Raw genomic sequence first — 22,263 nt, 5'->3', positions numbered from 1 at the left:
CAAGCATAAGGCTCCTCGGGGAGGCCAAAAGAAACAGCTGAGGACAAGCCTGCACCAACATGGCCAAAAAAGGTGTGTTTGCTCAAAAACCATGGCAAACCATGAGCTGGAAGAAGGTGGATAAACAAAACCAGCAGAGATGGTGAGATGCAGCCTTATAGCAAGGACTGTGCTGTATATCTTGCAGCTGGGCACGCAGCACAGAGACCTCTGAACCTGTGTCAGGGTGCGATGCAGCTGGTGTAGCCCAGCTCGCAGTGCACTGCTGCCGATGCAGAACCCTTCGTATGGATGTCCTGCCTGTAGTGGGAGATGGAAACCCTGGGGTTTCGGTTGCAGGAAACCTGGGATTTTCTGTGCTCCCTTTCAGTACAAAACTCTCACCGTCAGGGTGATACATGGGTAGTTTCACTGAAGCAAAGGGGATTGCTCGGCTGCCATAGATTTTGCTGAATTGTAGCCTGTGCTCATGTTATTCAGATCAGGGTTTCCAGGTAGAACAATCTCCGGGGAAAAAAAAGTACCCGTGATCTCTTATCCTAAATGGTGAGTTCAGATACCAATATGAAGGGACCAGTAAAATTCTGTAACTGAAGTATTTTGGGCAACTGTTCATACCAGCTTCAGCACAGAACAAGAGAAGATGTCTTTGTGGCTTCCTCTAAGGGGACAGCATAGGCTCCTTTAAATGCTGGAAGCAGTTCAGGTGCTGGAAACCCTTTCACATGACAAGTGAAAGCCCTGAACTCTCTTGTATAACCTATATATTTTTTTTCTTTTTACAAGAAGATTCATTGACCTGAAAGGAGGATTACTGACTAAAAGACACGAGATTCAGGCTACCAGGCAGAAATCCTTACTAATCTTTGCTAATCTTATGCCTGCTTAAACTCTGCTTTCAAAAATTTCTGTGCAATCACTTACAAAACAACCTAAAGGCAGACCAATGCCATTAATTACCTTTATCTCTCAGCATCTCTCTCTCATCTGCCTCAAAAGAAAAGCTCAACCTCCCAGTTAAAAGTTTTCCATGGACTTAAGAGGTTCATGGAGGACAAGGAGCTGTGGCCTGCGTGGGGAAGGCAAGGTCTGCATTGCATTCCCAAGGAGAAGTTTGGCTCCTGCTCTGCCACAGACCTTGGGTGCCCATTAGCCGATCCCCTGCGCTTTCTGTCTCCACGTCCCTCACGCATCCAGTGAGGGCACGCCACCTTGGCAGACGGATGCAGGAAGCAGAAATACTGCATAGCGCAACAGCATTAAAATAATGACAGTCCCAGCCATGGGAGTCCGGAAGACTCATGGGAGCCCTTCCAGGAAAAGAGGACAAACCCCTCCATTCCTTGAATAGGTGTTACAAAAAAAAGGTGATTTCTTCACCTGCTTCCCTGCCACCTGGCACAAACCAACCACTCAGCAGGGACCTCACAGGAACGAGGTGCCTTCTCCAAGAGGAAGACATTCACTTGCTAAAATACAGCATGAGACCAGAGGCTGCACACCTTCCTCCCTGCCACCCTGTGTCCTTGCAGCCCTCCCGCGCCTGTGCCCCATCCCGCAGTGCCGAGCAGGGCACGTGGCAGGCCCCACTTGCCCGCTCGCCCATGCACAAGGGCTGACCCTCTGCCACGGCAGGAGGCAGAAGCGCAGCTGTGCTTCGCACCGAGTCTCTCTGGCAGACATAACCACACAGGCATCAGTACTAAATCCCTGTCTGACGTCTCAGCCACCCTGGATGCCGTTAGAGGCAATTTTCTGTCCAGCTGCCCGTTTTAATGGGATGTGCAGTTAAACAGATTCATCCTTTCAGCTTTGCTCTGCAGAGCCTTCACTCTCCAGCCACCGCTGCTCCCATCCCAGGGAATGACACAGTGCTCTCTGTGTCTCTCTCTTGCAGGCAGGCACATTGCTCAGAGAAGTAGCTCTTGCCAAGTATACAACCTAGAAAGCCACCTGCTCCACTTTTGTTCTTTGAACTCCCTGCAATCAATTTGGCTTTCCCAGGAGAAGGTGCAACTGTTTTCAGTGCAGGAGGAAACAGGATTCACGACGTGCTATAAAAGCACAGCCAGTCCCAGGGAAAAGGTTCATTTGCCTCACTGAGGGGGCTGAAACCGTTCACATGGGAGCAGCAGACACACCCTAGGATCCCTGATGCTGACCTTCCAAACCTCATGACGCTGTCCTTGGGCCTGCTTCAGTCTCCTGAAGATTATCTTCATGTTCCCATCAGGCCAGGTTGCAATGTTAGTACCATACAAGAGAAGATGTGGCACATTACCTTCCTGATAGGTCTCCGTTTCCTCCCTGTGGCTTTGCTCCTGCCAGAAATGCCGCTCTGCTTGGGACTGCGGTGCCTGGCGTTTGCTACAGGGAACTCTCGGCTGCCCACCCCACGGCAGGGCCACAGTCCACCTCAGGCCACAATGCACAAGGCAGCGAGCACACAGTCCGTGGAGCTGAGAGCCACCCTTTCTCCTTGTCCTTCGGGTTTGGCAGATGTGAGGGTTCAAACCCTTTAGTACCACAAAACCGCTCTTAGTGAACAACAGCAGCATCTGCCCCGATGTCTTTACAGGGTAACCTGGATCCCCACAACCCCACCACCATCTTTATTGGGCTCTCTTGGTCAAAGTATGAAATGACTGAAGAGATATATCACTTGGCCTTGTACAAGTGCGCACCTTGTGACGAGCTGTCACAACTCACCGTATTTTCTGCAGATAAGGGCTTTGTTTCTCTTCAAGGGTTTCTACTACCAATACTTTTAGGGTATGGCATGAAGGAGGCACTGTTAGGATAAACCTGATCCTCTCCTAAAGGATACAGTTAAAACAGGTGGGACAAACCACGACCCAAAAATACCTGATTCAGCACTGATAGTAAGGTTTAGCTGCCCAGGAAAACCTGCCTGGCACAGGATGGCTGGCAGCCCCATGCACAGGGCTGCTGCCACAGGCAGTGACTGCCACCGCTGACCCCAGGAGCCCACCCCAGTCTCCCCGCTGGGCTGAGATGCTGCAATTGTGCGGCTTCTCTGAGCAGGACCCCCTTGGCCCTGGCTTGGGGAGCTCCCAGGGGCGGGAGGGTACTGCGCAGGGATCACCAAGCCTCTTGCAGCACCGAGCCTTTCCAGGATATGGCTCAGCGTACCTTCTGCGTCCTGCGTAACTTCTAGGAAAAGCCAGGTCTTACAGCTTCCTGCTTCCTTGGGTACCAGGGGCACACAGGCTCTTTTTTCTTGCTGGATAGCTGGGATCCATAGGCCCCAGCATGCAAGGCCATCCAATAAAAATTCCTCACCAGGCGTAGGGATGTTTCCCATGTACATCATTACTAAATAGTATTTAGTCAGTTTTCACATCCCATTCATATAAATAATTGGAAAAATCAAAACTGGTGCCATTCTATCTTCATTAATGCTGTCGTCTGACTCTACCTCAGAGACTTTCAGCTGTCCTTAATTTGATGCCTGGTAGAAACATTTTTCCTGTGGACATTCGTGTTCATTTGATGTTAATTATGACCTTTAAGCAGTAACAAAAAAAAAAAAAAAAAAAATATCCCCTGGCAACAGCCTCTATGCACAAAGAGAGTACGTCAGACCACAGTGTCAGTTTTCACATAACATCTCTCCTCAAGACCTGGGAGAGACAATTCTAACTGAAACACAGATACAGGTTTATTGCAATCACCTTGCTAGGAAATATCAAGTTAGAATCAATTAAAAAAAATAATTGTATTCTATCAACTGACACACCCCAGCACAAGCAGAAGTGCTTCGTAGTATCGTTCAATGGCATTAACTCTCAGTACTCATTGTAGGTCTTCTAACACATCCCATGATGGGAGAACATTGCTGAAATAAAAAGTCGCAATGTGTTTAAAGCGCCCAGTGGCAGGGGCCAAGCAGGCCATTATGAGCCATGCAAGTATCAAATGACAAACAATCTAGGTGCAAGTCCATGTGTGGTTTTCTGTATCTCAGCAAAGAGGTCAGCTGTGCCAACAGCCGGTGTCTTGTTCACCGACAAATAGCTTGAGGCAACACCTCTGTCCCAGCACCGACAAATAGCTCGAGGTAACACCTCCGTCCCAGCACGCTGGCTGGCAGATGGAGCAGTGCAGGCGAGACGCAAAGGCTGCTCCTGGAGGGCTCTCCCCAGTCAGCCCTGCCAGCCTGCCCCAGGGGCTGAGCTCCGCAGACAGCCTCCACCCAGGGAAAAGCTTTCCTTTGCAAAATGGTCAATATGGCACAGGACTGAAAACCAGAGAGGAGCAGGCCACGGCAACGCTGGAAGTTTTCACGACTCCTGACCCACAGGTACTCCTGGGTTTGCTGATCCCCCCAGCCTGCTGGATTGCAGGCGGTTACTCGCACACATCCTGCCTCCACTCAGCCCCTTAACAGCACAGCAGAAACATGGGATCAGCTCCCGCTTGCCTTGCAGCAAGTCCTAGCCAGCCTCAAACACAGTTTGCAAACCTGAGCCAATCTCATGGAGCTGGTGTTTTGGGTTTACTCAGATGACAGCTCTTCAGCTCTGTGCTCATTCACTTCCAAAACGTTTTGGCTGATCTGACAAGGGGCTATCCAACCACCTCATCCGCTGCCCATTGCTGTATACCTCTATAAACTGTTTTCTTTGCCAGCGCATCAAATACCTCAGAATAATTCTGTTTCCAAAGCACAGTCTAATGGCAGTCCTGAGGCTGGGACAGGCCTCAGCAGAAATTAATGGACCGGTCTGTGTGGGCGCCCAGCTACTTACAGACAAGATCCCGGTGAAATGTAGTCACAGCATTAGCACGCGAAGTTACAGTTCGGCTCTGGTGGGAGCCGAGCCCACTCATGCTGCAGTTGGTCTGAGCCTCCTAAAACCGGCACTGCCAGGTGGTCTCTGAGTGAGCAGCCCCACAGCAGCTGCCGCCGGCCGGGGGCAGCCCCACACATCCCAGAGGCGGCTCCCTGTGGCCTTGGGCCGGGTGCCCACCAGTCCTGCACAAATTATTTCCTTCTTACTGCTCGGACTCTGTAAAACCTAGAGACAACGGAGGAACACAAAGGAAAGGAGTGAACCAGACGTCTGCTGGTGCCGAGGGGGAGCCGGTGGTGCAGCTCAGCCGTAGCCGTGCTGCCCTGGCTTCGGGAACACCTTGTGCAGGAAGGCTGCTGCAAACCAGCAAAGCAGGGCTGAGCTGCGGCCCCTGAATCCCAAAGGCAAAGGGAGGAAGGACAGTACATCACCAGCAAGCAATGGACTTGCCAGTATCAGTATGTTCTTCAATACTTTGTTTCGGCCTCTCCGGCACAGTCTATTTCTTAATTTTTCATTTTGGGAGACCCCGGCAGCAACCAATACTTTGGTCTATTTGCTTTGCACAGGAGGGAGCCGCAGCACCACTCGCCCTCTCCCCTGCGCATGGCACACTCACGCTGCAATTGCAAAGCTGCAAAACCCCTGCCGTGCTTTGCTGCCAGTACTCTTTTCCATCCATCAGCATCACAAATAATCATAGCAGCTCCTGCTGTCTGAATCATAATTTGTATCTCCTTTCTAATTGTATTATGTGTAGCTGGTCCACCAGACCCTATCTGAGGAAACATACAAGTAATTTATCTGTATTCCTCTTTCTCCCCATATGTGTTTCCAGACAAGTCAGATTAATACTGGTGTTTGCATACTTCTAATCTCATCTCCATCTTGTATACCTAGTGTCTTATTTAGCTGCATTTTCAGCTGCCATCCGAAATTAATGCTTCATCTGGCATATTCAATCTCCTCCCGTATTCTAAACTCTTGATTAAATATACCTCAGAGACTGAGGATGAACTATAGGCATTCAGTCAGGTTGACTTTGAGGACTAATACTTTTGGGTCAAAAAAGTCTGTCGGTTTTGTCTTAAAAAAACCCACAACCTGATACATTACAGCAAGCAGCGATATCTACGATGCTCTTGGTGGCACATGTATCACTGAAGCAAAGCAATTTTGTGATTTTGCATGCCAAAGTCAAATGAGGTAATTTAATGAGATGTCACTTAAACTGATTGACACCTGCAGCCAGAAACCAGGCTGAACAGTGCTCCTACCCACCTGGCCACAGCGACAAGCTGCTCACCCCGCGCCGTCAGCACTGCAGCCCCCACCACCGTGAACCTGCCCAGCTCCAGGAGGACTCTGCTGGTGGGAACGCTGCTAGGTCCTGGGGCCACGGCCATAGACTCTCCCACCCACTGAGGGTTTCTCCCACAGCCACCCCGTTACCACACTAACCATGGGTCAGGGATAAGGCCAATTGCCACTGTGCCCCCAGCTCTCACGGAGGTCTGTGCAAACTTCTGCTGGTGGAAACCAACCCCACCGGTCACCAAGCGCTCCCTGCCCAAACAGCCCTTCACTGCCACTGCAGGGAGGCTGACGGCTTCTGCTGGGGGCTCTTGGGCAGCACTCACTCACACAGGCCCCCCCCCAACCCAGTATCCCTCCCCACATGTGACATGTCGACATGCCACCTCTGCTCCATGCTGATTTACTTTTGGCCTCAAGTATCACTTTTGCTTCCCAACCCTACGATACTCATATCTTAATAAAGTGCAGTTTTACTTTAACTGCTGTGCAGTTAAACAGGAAAAATACTTCTAACACCACCAATAACTCAAACTTGCCTTTGGAATCATTCATTTTTCTTCTGGTTTCCAGAGCAGGGTGGTGTGGACTGTGGACAGCAAACAGCTGTCAAATGTAACACTGCATTCTGCTCATGCGTTGTCTGCTGAGATGTTGATTTCTGCACTTTTTCTTGAAATTACTCCGTGAGTATTTTCTGCAAAAGCAATTTATTCATAAACTGTTTCAAACAATCAGAGCAGAAAATCCGCATTTAAAACATGACCCACTTGATCGGGGACATGTTCACACAGTACTCTGTTGCAGACGAACAGCTGGTGGGACGGCACTTGCATCACATTTCTGGCCCGGTCGTTCACATTTTGGTTACTGAACTCACATATTCCTCAACATTACCTTAAAAAGGAAACATATTTTTAGGCACCTGCTGTGGAAAGTGAATGCAAGACTGCTCAGCCCGAGTCTGTGCACAGGCAACCCGAAGGGACCATGCCTGAAGAGTCTGGACCAGCACTCATGCTTCAGACTGGGAAACGCTCCCTGGCCGTACTCACCGGTGCCCGGGGAAACATGCCACCTCGCGTGTGGCGCGGCAATTTGTAGACAATTTTACAGGTACCATATTATGGGAACCTTTGGATTTTCACGCCTGCCCAGGGAGGTGAGAGGGGCTGACAAGGGAGGGCATTCGGGTGCTGGTGTTCGCTCTGCTCCCAAGCTCACATTCACTGCGCCCAGACGCTTTCGGCCTTCACAATCACCTTCCTCCTGCTAAGCACCGCACTTTACAAGAAAAGCTCAGATTTATTGAACACGTACATCGTCATCTACTGCTCCTGCAACATGATCCGGGGGCCACCACACCCAGCCCCACAGCAAGCGGTGGCAGCAAGAAGAGATTGCTCCTGTGACCCCCTCACCTTCTTTCCTGAAGCTTCCCCTGTGCGAGGCTGCTATTGCTATAGCAGGGGGACAGAGGCCAAGGAGGCTACGACCTAATGTTTTAGTCTGAACAGATAGGAGAGGTGGATTCTTATACAGGAAAGCTGTTTCTTGCGCACGCAATTAGCTGATAACAATGTACTTTGGGAGGTGAATCTCAGGAGGAGGAACATGGAAAACTCTCACCTTGTTTGCACTGGGAAGCTGCATTATCCCTTTAAAAATGGGGAATAAAAGGCATGAAAAATTATACAGAAAGCAGCAGAACAGCATAGTGCTTGAACTCGTGCTGGGCTCAGGAAAGGGAGGGGGAAGGGGTCGCTCCTGCCAGTCATACCAGCACATGAAATTTGGTAAAAACCATTCCTGCTGATTTAAGATTAACCAGGTCTGTGAACAGCTGGACTAATTCAGCTTCCCCCCATGCCTCACGACTGGATTCCTTCATGTACGTAAGAAGCAAAATTCAAGCGAAACCTCTGCATCCACGTTTCTCCCTGGCCCCAGAGCCCCGCACACGGCTAGGGGTCACGCTGCAGCCTCCTGCCCCAGGGCAGCCGCTGCTGGGGTCTCTCTGAGCCACCTGCCCTGTCCTTGCTTGGGAAACGTGCAGGAACTCGACACCTCTGCGGTGGCTGCCCCTCTGCCACGCTTGGCTGAAGGTGCAGTTTGGTAGGGGCCAGACGCACAAGCAGGTGGCCAACGGACCCCCGGGCACTGGAGGCACCGGTGCCCTCAGGAGAGGGCAGCAGGTCGCGGCTCAGCGCTCCTTGCACACACTGGCTCACCTGCACTCACCGGCGGCAGGGCTCGGCAGGCACTGGTGTTACTGGACAGCCCAAACACGGTGCCTGGGTGTTCTCCCAGAGCACCAGCACGCTCAGAGGGGTTTCCAAAACACGTAACCTAATCTGGCCATGGGAAGTAAAACAAAATCGTATAATCACTTAGGTTGGAAAAGACCTTGGAGATCATGTCTAACCATCAACCAGTGCTGCCCAGCCCATCACTCAGCCATGTCCCCAAGCACCGCATTTATGTGTTTTTTAAATACCTCTAAGGATGGTGACTCCACGTCCCTGGGCAGCCTGTTCCAGTGCTGGACAACTGTTTCAGTGAAGAAATTTTCCCTAACATCCAACCTAAACCTCCCCTGGTGCAACCTGAAGCTCCTTCCTCTTGTCCTGTCGCTTGTTACCTGGGAGAAGAGACCGACACACACACCCCCACCCCCGCAGCCCCCGTCAGGCAGCTGTAGAGAGCGAGAAGGTCCCCCCTGAGCCTCGTCCTCTCCAGGCTGAACCCCCCAGCTCCCTCAGGCGCTCCTCACAGGATTTGTGCTCCAGCCCCCCCAGTGGCTTGGCTGCCCATCTCTGGACACGTTCCAGCCTCTCAACATCCCTCTTGCAGTGAGGGGCCCGAAACTGAACCCAGGATTTGAGGTGCAGCCTCACCAGTGCGGAGTACAGGGGGACAATCACTTATCATCATCAGTCTTATCTATAGATAAGAGAGTGATACAGGGACAATGAATGCTGTGAAGATGCAGGACACTGGCAGAGCTGGAATGAGAACCCAGGCAGATTCACTCCTGTACTCCTGGCAGCCACCACCACACGCCAGTCCCCAAGAGCTTCTCTGATTTCCAGTTGTTAAAACATGCTGTAAACAACTGCAAATACCCGTGACGCTTTCCAGACATCACTTCCCCAGAAGCGATACAGATAATATCCACCCATTCAGGTGCAACATTAGGCAAATGGTACCAGCACGGGGCCCACAGAAGGTTCCTGCCGCTGCAAGGAGCCCGGCATACCATGGAACATCCCCCCGAAGGCCGGGCCGTCAGCCCCCTCTGTGTTGCTGCTGTTGACACTACGTAAGTTTTTTCCATGTGTTCTCCTTCAAGGCTAAGTTTTTATCACACCAATTGCCGCTTTAACATGCGCTTCCACTCCCAGTGACTTCAAAGGGGCATGGAGGAAGGTGAGACGAGCTTTTGCTGCCAGCCCTCTCCGTGCCCGAGGGAAGGGGGAGCTGCTCCTTCAGCCGCGGGGCACCAGTGCCAGGAGTGGCCCTGGCTGCTCCAGGCAATCCAGAGTGCCCGAGGTTTTCTGCTCCCTGTATTTTGGCACAGAAAGCCACGCAGCACGACCCCGGCCCTGGTAAACATGGCACGAAAGGTGTGCGCGTGCATGCTGTGGGATTTCTGTCTGGCCACGATCTTCTGGGTCTGCAAATAGCTACAGCGCGAGAGCTATGTGGTACCCCCTTCCACGTGAGCACGGAAAGCGAGCCCTTCGCCATGTAACTTTATGTTCACTTGTTTACACCACCGGGGAAGGAAGGAGGACTGGAAGGTGTTTTGCCAGCGGTTCCTGTACAGACATTAGGGTAGCCTTTTAAACGGAGAAAATCAAGCTGTTTCTAGGTTTAAATGAAGCAAGAGATAAAGCATTCACCCTTCCTGAAGTACCTCCCCCTCCCAAGAAAGGTGCTTTCTGAAGGCTGGTCCTTCACAACCGGTGCTGCTAGCTGAACCGCTTCCATCCTCCCTGACTGTACATACTGAAGGCCAAGTGCTGTTTTTCCTATAAACACAAGCCGTGATGCAACCAGGAAGGTAACCCAGGAGGGCAAAAGGTGAACATGCACATTACACGATTGATCTGGGCTTCATGCCTTGCCTGAAACCCAAAACCCACCCCTCTCCAGACCTTAGCTGAATACACTCGTAATCTAATGGGGAGATTAAGGACTTAGGGCTGGATCTTAACCAGTATGGCAAGTTTTATGGAAATAGTATTTAAAGCACCTGAGTCATAACCTTTACAATAATACACTTCTTTCCGAGCAGAACCTTCTCTCAAGCAACTTACCCACTCTAACCCACCTGTACCCAGGTCTCACCGGTTACCTTCTGTGTTAAATCACTTTAAAAACATGGGTCAAAGTTGTTTCATAGCTTTACTCTCTCAGTAATGTGCAACATGAACATAATAGTGTTATTAAGAAGTCAAAAATAACTTAACACAATAGCTATATAAGATTCTCCAATGGTCAAACTTTCAGCAATTACCTTTTGTTAAGTTCAGAAAATTAGCATATTTGTTAATCAAATTAATTTAAAAAGTAGCTTTTCAAAATAAAAGCAATGCTTTAAATAAATATAGTCTTTTTTATAACCATAAAACACTTAGTCCTGTTAAAGGTAACACAAATACTACACTCAAGCACAGTACTTAAACGATTGAAATGTTGTGAGCATACATGAGCTGGACACTGGGAGGGACGAGGATTGCGTTGCTTTGTGACATTCTCTGTCTCCTTCCTACAGCGGCGTGAAGAGGCATCCAATTCTCAGAACTGCCCTGAACATACGACATACGTCAGGGTATTTGTAACTGCTGCACAAAAATGCTGGCACCCTGGTTTTCCCCCAAGCTGTGTCTCTACCCTACATGTGCAGCAGTTCCGCTGCCTTGCTTCGCATTTCTAGCAGAGCATGATTCTTAACCACAGCAACGTCAAGGTCAGATCCTGCTTGCCTCATCCTACTGACTTCAACACGCGGGCAGAAGGCGGCAAGCCAGTTCTGGCCTCTCACACCTCTTGCACTAGGGCTCACAGCTCGTGAAATCTGTAACACCTGCCTCCCAATACTGGCACCACTGAGCGATCCAGAGCAGCCTGAAGCTCACCTTCGGGGTTCACGAAGGATATTCACAGCTCTCCTCGTAACTACGGGGCTGACTAGCTATGCTGGTCACTAGACGGGTTAATGCCTACCAGCTGCTGCTGTCCTGCGGATCTACAAGGTGGCAATGATTTACTGGAATGAAATAAACTAGCCAGTTTTCCTGTTAGTACGTGCTATATGGGTGTACCCTGAAGAGCGGTTTGCTAAAATTCAGTGAAATACACACCTCGGATCTAATCATGATCTATCCAGCAACGCTGACCATTAAATATCTCGTTTACGTGGTTTGAATTGTTTGTTAAGAATCACGTTCAGGGTCTGCGTGAACCACTGGTTTTGCCCTCGCAGAAACAGCTGTTGGTGGCATTTATCGTTGTGTTTTGTTTAAACAGTGTAACAGTAATGCAACCTATAAGTTAAATGATAAAAGCTGGAAAGTAAAATAAAGCACAAAACTGATACAAGTACTCTATTTGTTCTGATCTTCAGAATGAACAGGCCTACTCAAAGATGACAAAGGAATAAATTAGCAAACGGCTGATGTAATGCATGAAAGGGCATCTACGGGATCTGCATGTGTGCGCACACACGCACTTGCGTACAGACAGCTTGGCTTCATTAGAAATTTCACTACCAGAGTTTAACTTAGATAAATTAACTGCATTAAAATACTGACATTGTGAGGATTTTAATACTATCAACACCCTGTAGAGGGCATTCCTGTGTGAATTTTTAAATGCTTTAAAAAAATAGTTTAGAGTTATTGAAATCTGTGACAAATGCGACAGCTCTGCCTCCCCTCACAGCCTCCCGTTCTCATCTCCGGTATCCTTCTCCTGTATCGCCTCCAGGCACCGTTTTGACTTGGCGTCTGCATGTCCGCTTCCAGTTTTGCTCAGTCCGCATGACAGGCACGCCAGTTGGATCTGCTTCATGTTCTCCAGGGCTTCGTTCTTGGCGTTCTTCAGGAGATCTCCTTGGCCCTGAGGACGTACAGACACACATGCAGGAGAGAGTCAGGGGTCGCACACATCGCTCGGGACAAGAGCGGCGATGCTGCTCTCGTGCCTCTGCCATACCGTTCCGCGCTGGGGGACAGCTCTCAGGTCCTGCCTCGAATCCCCTCTGCCCCCCACGGACGCCAGCCCCCGGGGCAGGGGCTGAAGCCCCTCCGGCAGCCTGGCACCCAGCCCGGTGAGGAAGGCAGCAGCCAGCACAGCGGGCAGGGTGAGCAGGCCAGGCACCCACCTGCCCCCACTTTGGGTCCCCCCCGGGAGGTGATTCGGGCCTGGCTTTATGGAGCCCGCAGGGGGAAGGCATCCCCTCCCCCACAGCCAGCAGCAAGGATCTGCCAGGGACAGGGCAGTGATGGCACGTGGTACCTCTCTCCCCGTGCCACTGCTCTGTCCTCGCACCCTGGCGTCAGATCCCACACAGTGACGGCTGCGTGTCCCCGGTGAGCTGCGAGACCCCCGCCACCCAGCCCTCCTTGCGCTCGCGTTAGCTACCCAGCCTCGGGCTCTCCTTCAGCGCGGGCGGGCCGAGCTGCATGTCTCCATGAAACAACAGCTGAACCATTCGTTTGGGACCTTTGAGCAGATGAATGGGGATGAGAGAGTTCATGAGCAAAGGCCTGCTTCTGCAGCTTCTCAAAGCACGTAAAGGTGTCGTGACTAACAGGGTGTCAGCCCCATTTGTCACTACCAGGAGAAACGTGTTACAGGAAATTTGTATCATGGAGCTGGTGTTCAGAAATGCCAAGATGGATATTTATGCAATATTGATATCTCGAGTGCTGTGAAGTGACAAGATTTTGGTCCTAGCAAATACAAATAAATAAAAGCCAGGAGATGCATCTGGTTATTAAATTTCAGTATCCCTAAGAACTTGAGCTGTTCACCCCACACCACCCAAAGCACAGCCTGAAGTACACCACCCGCTGCAGCTGGTTATACACGCATTCAGGAGGAATACCTCCACTGAGTGAAACGTCACACGCGCATCCCTGCAACCCAGCCTGATCTCCTGCGAACCACAGATGCTCCGCGGGCTCTCGGAGGAAACAACAGATATTACAGCAGGACCTGTGGCACACTGGGGGGGTGACTGATCACCAACCCTCCTTCGGTTTTCCAAACAAACCAGATGTGTTGGATGAGTCGCAGCACACCACCTTCCAGCTGTGGGAGCATCTCTCTGCTCGCCCTTTCCCCAGAGCTAAGAGGAAGGGTTTATCTCACACCGATGAGTGCAGCTCCCTTTTCACCAGTGCCTGGCACTGGGCTTGCACCACCTCAGCCCCTGTAAACAACGTTCACAACCCAAGAAACAATGGTGGCTTGCAAGTCCCGCTGCCCTGGTAAACACCACGTGGGAAACCACGTCAGCCAGGGCCAGCGGCCCGCACCCGAGAACGGGATTGCCTCATCTCCTGGTGGCATGAGTTTGTCCCTGCTGAACAATGCAAATCACCACCCAGACGCTGGGAATCCAACTCAATGCGAGAATTAACAAAAACCACTGGGACTACGCGAGTGGCTCTGTACTGTTTGGTAGGAAGCTCTTTTGAAGAGATCGGTATCTCGGCAGCGTGACAGTTATGGGAATACAGAGACAAATAACTTGGGATCCAGTGAGCAGACATGGCTTGAAAAAACAAAACAAGAATAATTTACATAGCACATATTTCACATAGCTGTGATCTTGCTTTCAGGACAAAGGTTGAGCTTATGGTTAAAGGCAGCAGGCAGGACTCCAAGAGCCCCGTAGCTGCCCTGAGCACCCGGCACGCCCCGGTCTCCCTCCCTGTCTGCAAGTGGCACAGGAACCGTGTTGGTGCTGCAGTGACAAGGACACCCACTGCAGCGTAAGCAAAGAGATCCAACAGCAGTATCGTTAATGACGTGGCGATGGTATAAAAAGGGGTGGCAGGCTCCTCAGTATACAGGAGCAGCCTTAAATAGTTTGGTTTTAGGGTGAAATAGACCTGGCTGCAGCAGGGCTGCTGCTTTTTCTTGTCACGGAGCCAGCACTGAAGACACCAAAGGCTGCACCAACGAGCAGACAAAATTGGTGTGATGACGCTTTGCGGCCTTGACTTCTCTAAGTCAAAACCTGGTGCTATGTATTAATGTGCAAGAACAGAAACCCCCTCTTAGCACAAGGAGCGGCTCCAAGTAAACATTCCTGCAGCACCAAGACCAGCTAAGCCCAAAACCTGGGAGAGCCAGTGCAACAGAGGTAAAGTGAGGATGATGAAGGCCCGCTGCCCCTCGGCTGGGGTGCCTGCAGGAAGGCTGCTAGAAGCCAGCCCCCTGCTGCGGCACGGCTGGCGTGTCCCCGCGGCGGGAGCGCTTGCCCACACCGTGCACGGAGGAGTGCCCGTCAGGCAGCAGCACAAGGTGGTACAGCTCGTTAAGCTGGCACAAAAAGAGCTTCAGCTGAACCTGCGTCGCCACCTTCACATCTCTTCCTCCTCAGGGTGAGGGCAAAGCATGGAAATCTTCTCCCGAGGGTGGCCCACCAGCTGCGTCTTCGCCGAGGGACCCTGAGACGCTCCTTTAAGGGAGCTGCCTGGGATGTGGTACACCCCCGCTTGGAGGATGACAGCCCAAGTCCGCCCTGCCAAGACTCGTCTCAAGTCCGCGGAAGCCAAGGGACTTCACACCCCGCGCGAGGGTGCCGAGCCACCCGCTCCCCCTTATGCATATTCTGATTTCACATTTCAGTATCCAGGCAATTCAGATTACAGATTTCGTCTGAGGCAATGCACAACATGTCTTCGGGTTCCAGGAAGAGAAACATTCCTCCTCAGCATACTTCAAATACTTTATGAAGGCATTCTTATTTTACAGTGATCTAAAACCAGAAATGGACTTACCAAAATACTGCAATTCCATTCATGTACAGGCCAACTGATTTATGTCTTAAGTCTCCTTGTATTTTTTATTTCTAAACAGCTGGTTCATTTGAACATGCTGAAGGAGCAAAAATGATTTTGAATCATCTGTCACAAGAAAATTAATGAGAAACCAGCCCCCTCTGACAGAGCTGTCATAATTCTAGAGGCACCGTAAAAAAAATAAAAAAAAAAATATCTGTGGGCATGCTCTGTTTGAAAAGCCATCTGTTTGCTTTGAAAAACTGGCTGTGAGCATAATCCACTTAAGAAAAATGTCAGCAAAATTGTGTCAACACCTTAATGAACTAAATACTGGATAGAAGCTGGAGAAAACTTTAGAATTATGATTGCATTGAAACGCCCTTCGTCAATCAGTCATTGTGATCATCTCTGCGCACGGCCCAGCCCCCTCTGCCCTTACAAACAAAGCATCCCTCTTCCAGACAGACAGATCACGACGGTCCGCTTCAGCATCTATCCATCCATCTCCCTTCTGCTATTGATACTATCAGCCTTCCTGAAAATAAATGCTTGTGAGAAAGGTTAAACTCAGCATTTGGCAGGACACTAAATTAAGCCCGAAGAGATTAATTGAGTGTTCTACTTGAAAAACCGATCAAGGGGCCTGCTTTTATTTAGAGCTAGGGAACATTACATGTCAGGTTTCATACACCTAACCACAACTAACTGCGGAGCCCCAGCACAAATTAACATTACAGAACGAATAATGCAGATTGTCAAGCAACTGTAAGATTATAAGCCTTTACCTTGACAGGTTAATAATACTTAGAAAATGGGGATAATCTGACATGGCTTTAAATATTGCTCCGTTTCAGTGACAATGCATGAAAGGCTTCAAAGAGCCCAAGTTGTTCTAGACAGACACTGGCAATGGCCACAGATGGGATGGATTCTGCAGGTTGTTTCTTATTATTTAATTTTTTTGCCAAATCAAACTCCTAAGTTTTTTATGGGCCAAGATGACAGCTCATTTTGTCCAACAACAACCCAGTCCCTGAGGTTGGGGAAATGAAAGGAGAAGGTGGGTGAGGTAAGCGGCACCATTTTGTGTTCAACTCCACAATATATATATTTTTTTAATACACTGCATGCGTATTTCTACAGAAATATAAATATATGGGCATGGGTTCGTATATTAATAATTACTATTTCTATTCCTTTGCTTTCCAGAAAAGTCTGTGACACGCAGGTCACGAAGCAGCGCCAGCTCTGGGCACCCACCCGCACGGGGGACCCCGGCTGCCACCCAGGCGGGACCCACACCAGCAGCAGGGGCTGTGGGAGGACCCTGAAGGCCACCACGTGGCCCGTGCAGAAGCCAACGGCGCCGACAGGCTGCCCCGCGCCAGCACCGTGCTCTACCACCAGCCAAGTGGAAAACCCCGCGCTGAGCAATGGGGCCTGCCCCGCACCGCAGAGCGGCTGTGTGCTCAGGCAGGCTGCAGCAGTGGCCGCGAGGGACATTTGGTGACCTGCTGCTCACCAAAGCATCGCCACCGCCACCGCTTGGCTCCTGGCAGTCGCCTTCTCCGGCAGCGCGTTGCCGGAGCTTTCCTCTCCGCTCCTTCAGGGCTGAGTAAACAAAAAATACATAACAGAGGTCTCACCGCCCATGCCACACCATGCTCATAGTATTACTGTTATTTTTAAACTTTTTCTCAAAGAAATAGGCTCTTACATTATTATTTAATCACAAAATAAAATCTCCAGAGGCTGCCAGTGGTTGGCTGAAAAAGCCAGACATGGCCAAACAAAACCACAAGCACTGCGTCGCTCCACGTTTCAGAGGTAACGCGGGTAAGGTAACGGCACCGGTACGCTCCGCCACGGGACCTGGGAAGCAGAGATGCTGGAGAGATGCTGTGACACTGGGATACCCTGCGTGGAGGCGGCACTTACCGCAAGGCGTGCATTTTCAAAGTGCACTTTTTCATAGTGGGACTTTAACTGTGTTTAATATTAATAAGGAGGCACACAATTAAATGATCACGCGTGACTTTGAAAATGTAACCCCGAAGAGGAAATCATTAATGAAACGATTAGACAGCTGTGTTAAAATTATTAGAAAAAGCAGATATTTTTCTATGCCTCCTTCCAACTTAAATATGGAAACAAACGATATGAATTTGATTATGATACACCCACTCTTCAGAACAGAGTACTCAGAAAACATACCGAGTATTGCTGTACCAATGCAGCCTTTAAAAACCCACCCTCTTCATTATTACTGCGTATAGTTTGTCGAGAGCTTTGCTTTATTCTCTGCGATAGAGATCATAATGCGCACATTGGCATGAAAAATTACTGTACACAAGGATTATACACAAAGCGTATAATCGCTTCTCGCACACTGGAGAACAAAGGACTGCAAAAATGAGTTACCCCACAGGAAAGGCAGGGGCCAAGCACTACTTGCCAAGTTATTTTAAACCCTTGCATAGCAGAATTTTTCTTCCCGTCAGGAAAATAAAAAGGCCCCTGATATAAAAGATGGCACTGAAATGGCACTCCACTGAAATGGCGTATCATCTAAGGTCTGGGGGTTGGGGTTTTACCCAATTCTGAACCAAATGCAAGAACTTCTTTCTACCTGGCTGAAACCAGCAACAGCTTTGCCCCTGAGTAAATTGGGCGATCTGACCAAGTCCTCGCTGAGGTCGGTCACCGTGTTCCTCAGTGTTCGCTAGTAATTTCAGACATCAAAATGAGCATCTCCTTTTGGTGTATCAGCATGTTACTGACAGTCAGAGACCTCCTCTCCCATTTCCCAAATCAGGGTCTAGCAAAAATTTGCAAGAAGGAAACACAGCCGAGAATCAATTACATCACATAGAGAACAGATCTGAGATGTATGAAGAAGAACATACCGACCCAGGGAAAGGCAGCCACCACTATATAAAGCGTTAAGTCTCTGTAAGCAAGAGCAGGAAAAAGAAACTGTTGTGGAAACAGTCTGCCGTGTGCAGCTGTGACACAAGGTTCTGTGACAAAACCCAAGGTGAATACGAGTGTTTTGATGAGCGTTAAAGGTGAATCAAAGGTTGTGCCAAGCAATGAGGTCAGAAGCTCTAGGGCTGATTGCTCAATGTATTGTAGCCAGCAGCTGGGACACCTGACAGCAAGGATGAGGAAGTTGACGGAGAGGAGGAGGAGTAGTTAACAGGAACAACTCCTAGTACTTCTGCTTCTAAACCAAATTGCTCCTCACTTCATCCTTTCTCCATTTATTTCACAGACCAGCCATAGGGATGCTGGCTCCACACTTTCCTGCCTGTCTCTTGCTACACAGGGTTCTTGTTACACAGACTGAGCAGGCTCAGAGAGCAGAAAGAAACTCAAGCTCATCTCCAAGAAAAGCACTGGGAGCGCAGAACCGGCCTTGGTTGCACTGTATTTCCCAACTGTTTTACTACTTAACGCAGGGGAAAAAAGTCCTGTTCACACCGGATATTTATGCACGTCTCAGAAGTGAACCCACATGTGCAAGCAACACGGGCAGCCCCGAAGGCACTCACCAGCTGGCCAAGACATGCAGCCTTGAGGTGGTACGTCGCAGCCAGCAGCCTCCTGCGCAGGAGCACCGAACTGAAGGACAACTGCTGGGTGAAGAGCTAAGGAGTAACCATCTCTGCGATCGCCGTTTACAAAGAACGGTCACTTTTCCAGTGCAGTCAGTTTTAAGAGCGAGAGAACCACGCCAGCATCTCTCCAGGTGGTTGGTAAAAATCACGTGGCGACCCCAAAGCAACCTGGATCACAGCTGCCCACAGAGCCTGTTCGGCCCTGGCCTGCCCTGAGCACCCAGCAGGTCCCGTACACTGGTCCAGCGCTCTCTGGGGCACAGACCTCTGCAAGCGTAGCAGGTGATCAGATACCATAGCGAAGGGCCACAGAAGAGATTAATGCAAACAATTATATGAATGACAATAAATACATCACGAAAGTAGCATTCAGAATGGCCCTAACTTGTAATACAGATCAAATCTTAACCTCACTCGTGGCTCCAGTGTGTGACTACTCACATCGCGGCCACGGGCTGGACTACTCTGATAACACGCCTGATGGTGGTGTGATTGCAGACAGGTACTCCGACCCGGGGATGGAGCCTGATGCTAAAATTGTACGTGTGCTGTGTTAAGAACAATATCCAGGTTACCTGAAAACCAGTTCCATCTGATTTTAACTGCTCATATTTAAACTCCAAAACTAGCTCAGTCTGCCAGTTGTTCATCAGTAGGCTGTCCCACACAAACCCCAAAACTTTTAAACTGATTTTATTTGCCATTTGGGTCTGCGTTGGAGAGGATGATTAAACAGGGATCTACAGAGGTGTCCTGGCAAGCCTGGTTACTTCTCTAGGAGGCTAGTGACCGTGCATTGCACAGCCGAGCCATCGGTCCCAGAGCACAAGGCAGTGACACGAGCCACTGCCTCTGCTGCTGTAGCACTCCCTTGAAAAACACCCGTTGGCATTTTCTGCCTTCTTTTCTAGCTCTTGCAAAGGTGTAGTTAGAATCTAAATGGCCACGCTGGATACCGGAGTCAGCCCCCACGGCACCGCACCAGGCAAGGCTCCCCCGTTACTACAAAACTGCCAGCCCACCGCTTGTATGTTCCCAAATCACGCGACACAGCCAAAGGCAGACCTGGAGGGCAGCCTGGGAGGTGGAAATGAACGAAACGCTTCCATTATAGAAGGAGAACCTCACAGACGGTCATGCAATCAACCAAGAAGCAAACACTTAGAAATAACTTCTGATTCTGGCTGCTGGCCTTGCCAGCAAGAGTACTGCTGCCTCGTGCAGCCATGGCAACTTCAGAAAGGGGGTCTGTACGTATCATTCTCTTACAGGATTTGCCTAATGCAATAAAGGCGAAGGACACAGCCAGCCAGCTTGCTCTCTGAAACATGGTCAAGTGCCCTCCCAAACCGTACTGGCCCTGGACCAAAGCCTGAGAAGGAATGAACGTCAAGCATTTGCTTGAATACCTAAGTGGCAAAAGCACTCTTGCTGTAGCGTTCTCTATTGATCTTTAAACAGAGCCCTCCACTGAAATCCACGGGCTCTTGCAAATCAATTGCACTGTACGGCTACTAATCTATTCCTTTCAAGCAGGCATTTTATGTATAAAAAGAGTGGGCTTTTATTTTCATTTCTTTTCTAAAAATGCCTCTTGCTTCTCTCTCATCTAGGCGTTTAAATTAAATTACCTTATATCAGGCTGTCAAAAGCAATGAATGTGAACATCGACTGTCTGTTAACTGTGTTGCAGCAGGAATGTACTTTCAGAAATAATGCTATTAATTTGATGTTAGCCATGTGCTGAGCAGCTCAGCTGCTTGCGTGTCTCTCAGGCACTACATCTAGCAGACAGTTTGCAAGCACAGCCACAAATGTATGGATGCTCGCAGTCAACCCCTCCACGCTAGGTGCCTGCCTCTCTTCTGGTGACAGGTCTGAAATCAAAGGTTTGGCGGGGAGCCCAGGAGTGTACAATCAATACTAAGAAAACCCCACATCATTGAAGAAATTGGGGCACTATTTATTTTTGATACATAGCCATCAGATGGAAATCAAAGCTATGTGTCCAGGCATTTATTTCTTAGCCCTCCTTTGGTCACAAAACCCAGTTCCCCACATGTACCAGCACCAGCTGGTCACTCCAGTAAAGTCCATAGAGTCCCAGAAAAACAAAGCAAGGGGAAGAACAACGAAGCAGAAAGCACACAATTTTCTTGCATTTCATTTTTCTGAGTAAAAGAACCAGCTGCGGGCAAAGATACATTTTGCAGCTAACAAAACAGCCGTGCAAAGCAACCCCTGAGCAATGCTCCTGGCTGGGAATAGCTGGCACCCCCCCCCCGTGCCCTCTGCGCTGACTCACAGCCGCCCAGGCTGCGAGGCAGAGGGTTAACACCAAATTCATGTCCTTTGTCGCAAGTATAGACAACAAAACGTCCCTTAAGTTCGTCAGAACCGGGAAAGGGTTTGCTGACCAGCTCCGGGCTGATCCTGTTTTGGCACCTGCGCTGGTCTGAGGTTATTTTTTCAGGGGGTGGGGGGAGTGTTACAGGAGATGCAGCACAAACACTCACTGCTCTCCTTAGACTACTGCTTAGGGCAGTAGCTAAAAAAAAAACCCCTAACACTTGCAGCTTGTGCTTAATGCTAACTGAAATAACGTAATTAAGATGAAATTAAATGATGCCAGTCAGAGTGCTGTGTTTCTGGACAGGTAACAGAGCATACTCACGCAGTGCTCGCTCCTGTGTAACAGCTCCTTACTCTCCTTGTCGCTGAGTAACTGCCTGGCACTAACACCTGTTCTTGGCACCGATGTGGTCTGCAATCCCTCCTGCTGCAGCGGCGGCTGGTGAACGCTGGCAGCTGGCTGGGCCGCGGGAAGCTGCAGAACTACCTGCGCTCCCCACTGCTGCTCCCCCGCGGGGACCTGACGCCCCACTGCCCCCGCCGCTCTCCTCCCTTCACACGAGGTGCCAGCAGTCAGTTTCTAACCTGTTCACAAGCAGCACAGACCACAAACAACTTCATGCTAAAGCAGAAAGCTTTTAAGCTGAGTCCAAAAACTCCAAATCACATAAAAGGTTAAGTGAAGAAAGAAAAAAATAAAACAAAACGCTGTCTAACTGCTAGGAGGGAACAGGTTTTTAGAAGACTCCGCAGCAAATGCTCTGATCCAGTTTGTCCCTGTTAGCTGGGACGTTGGAGACAAAAAGCAAACCAAGTGAGCCAAGCACAAAAATAAGCGGTGCAGGACAAGGGCTGTAGTACTCATTTACCCATTCATTACCCCAAAATGTCAACATAATTTCCAACCCCTTACAGTGCCATGCTGCGGAAAATAAAGAGACCTTTTGGCAAAACTGAACTCAATTTTTAAGCCTGATACAGAGGGCTGTAGTAATACCTCCACAGTTACTGGTGTGGGTCGGAGAGGACGAATTTAGACAGCCCAGCTTCAGATCACCAGGCCACCCTCTGAAGGAAACAGTCCTGAGGCTGCCGGCAGCCTCCAGCCTCAGCTCATCCCCCCCAGGCTGCAAC

General features: G+C 49.8%; 1 protein-coding gene across 2 annotated transcripts in view; it reads right to left on the bottom strand.

Annotated features, from left to right (window-relative positions):
• Positions 1–10,527: 10,527 nt before the first annotated feature.
• The window catches only part of PLCL1 (phospholipase C like 1 (inactive)), a 205,639-nt gene continuing 193,903 nt past the window's right edge, over positions 10,528–22,263 (bottom strand). For both annotated transcript variants that reach the window (XM_040604447.1, XM_040604448.1), the window contains exon 6: positions 10,528–12,257. In XM_040604447.1, coding sequence (XP_040460381.1) covers positions 12,075–12,257 — 183 coding nt within the window. In that variant the 3' untranslated portion in view covers positions 10,528–12,074. The remainder of the gene's footprint in view (positions 12,258–22,263) is intronic.

Source organism: Falco naumanni, chromosome 8 (assembly GCF_017639655.2).
Source record: "Falco naumanni isolate bFalNau1 chromosome 8, bFalNau1.pat, whole genome shotgun sequence".
Taxonomy (NCBI): domain Eukaryota; kingdom Metazoa; phylum Chordata; class Aves; order Falconiformes; family Falconidae; genus Falco; species Falco naumanni.
The sequence above is the reverse complement of the archived record's forward strand: the minus strand, read 5'-3'. Positions and strand labels throughout refer to the sequence as shown.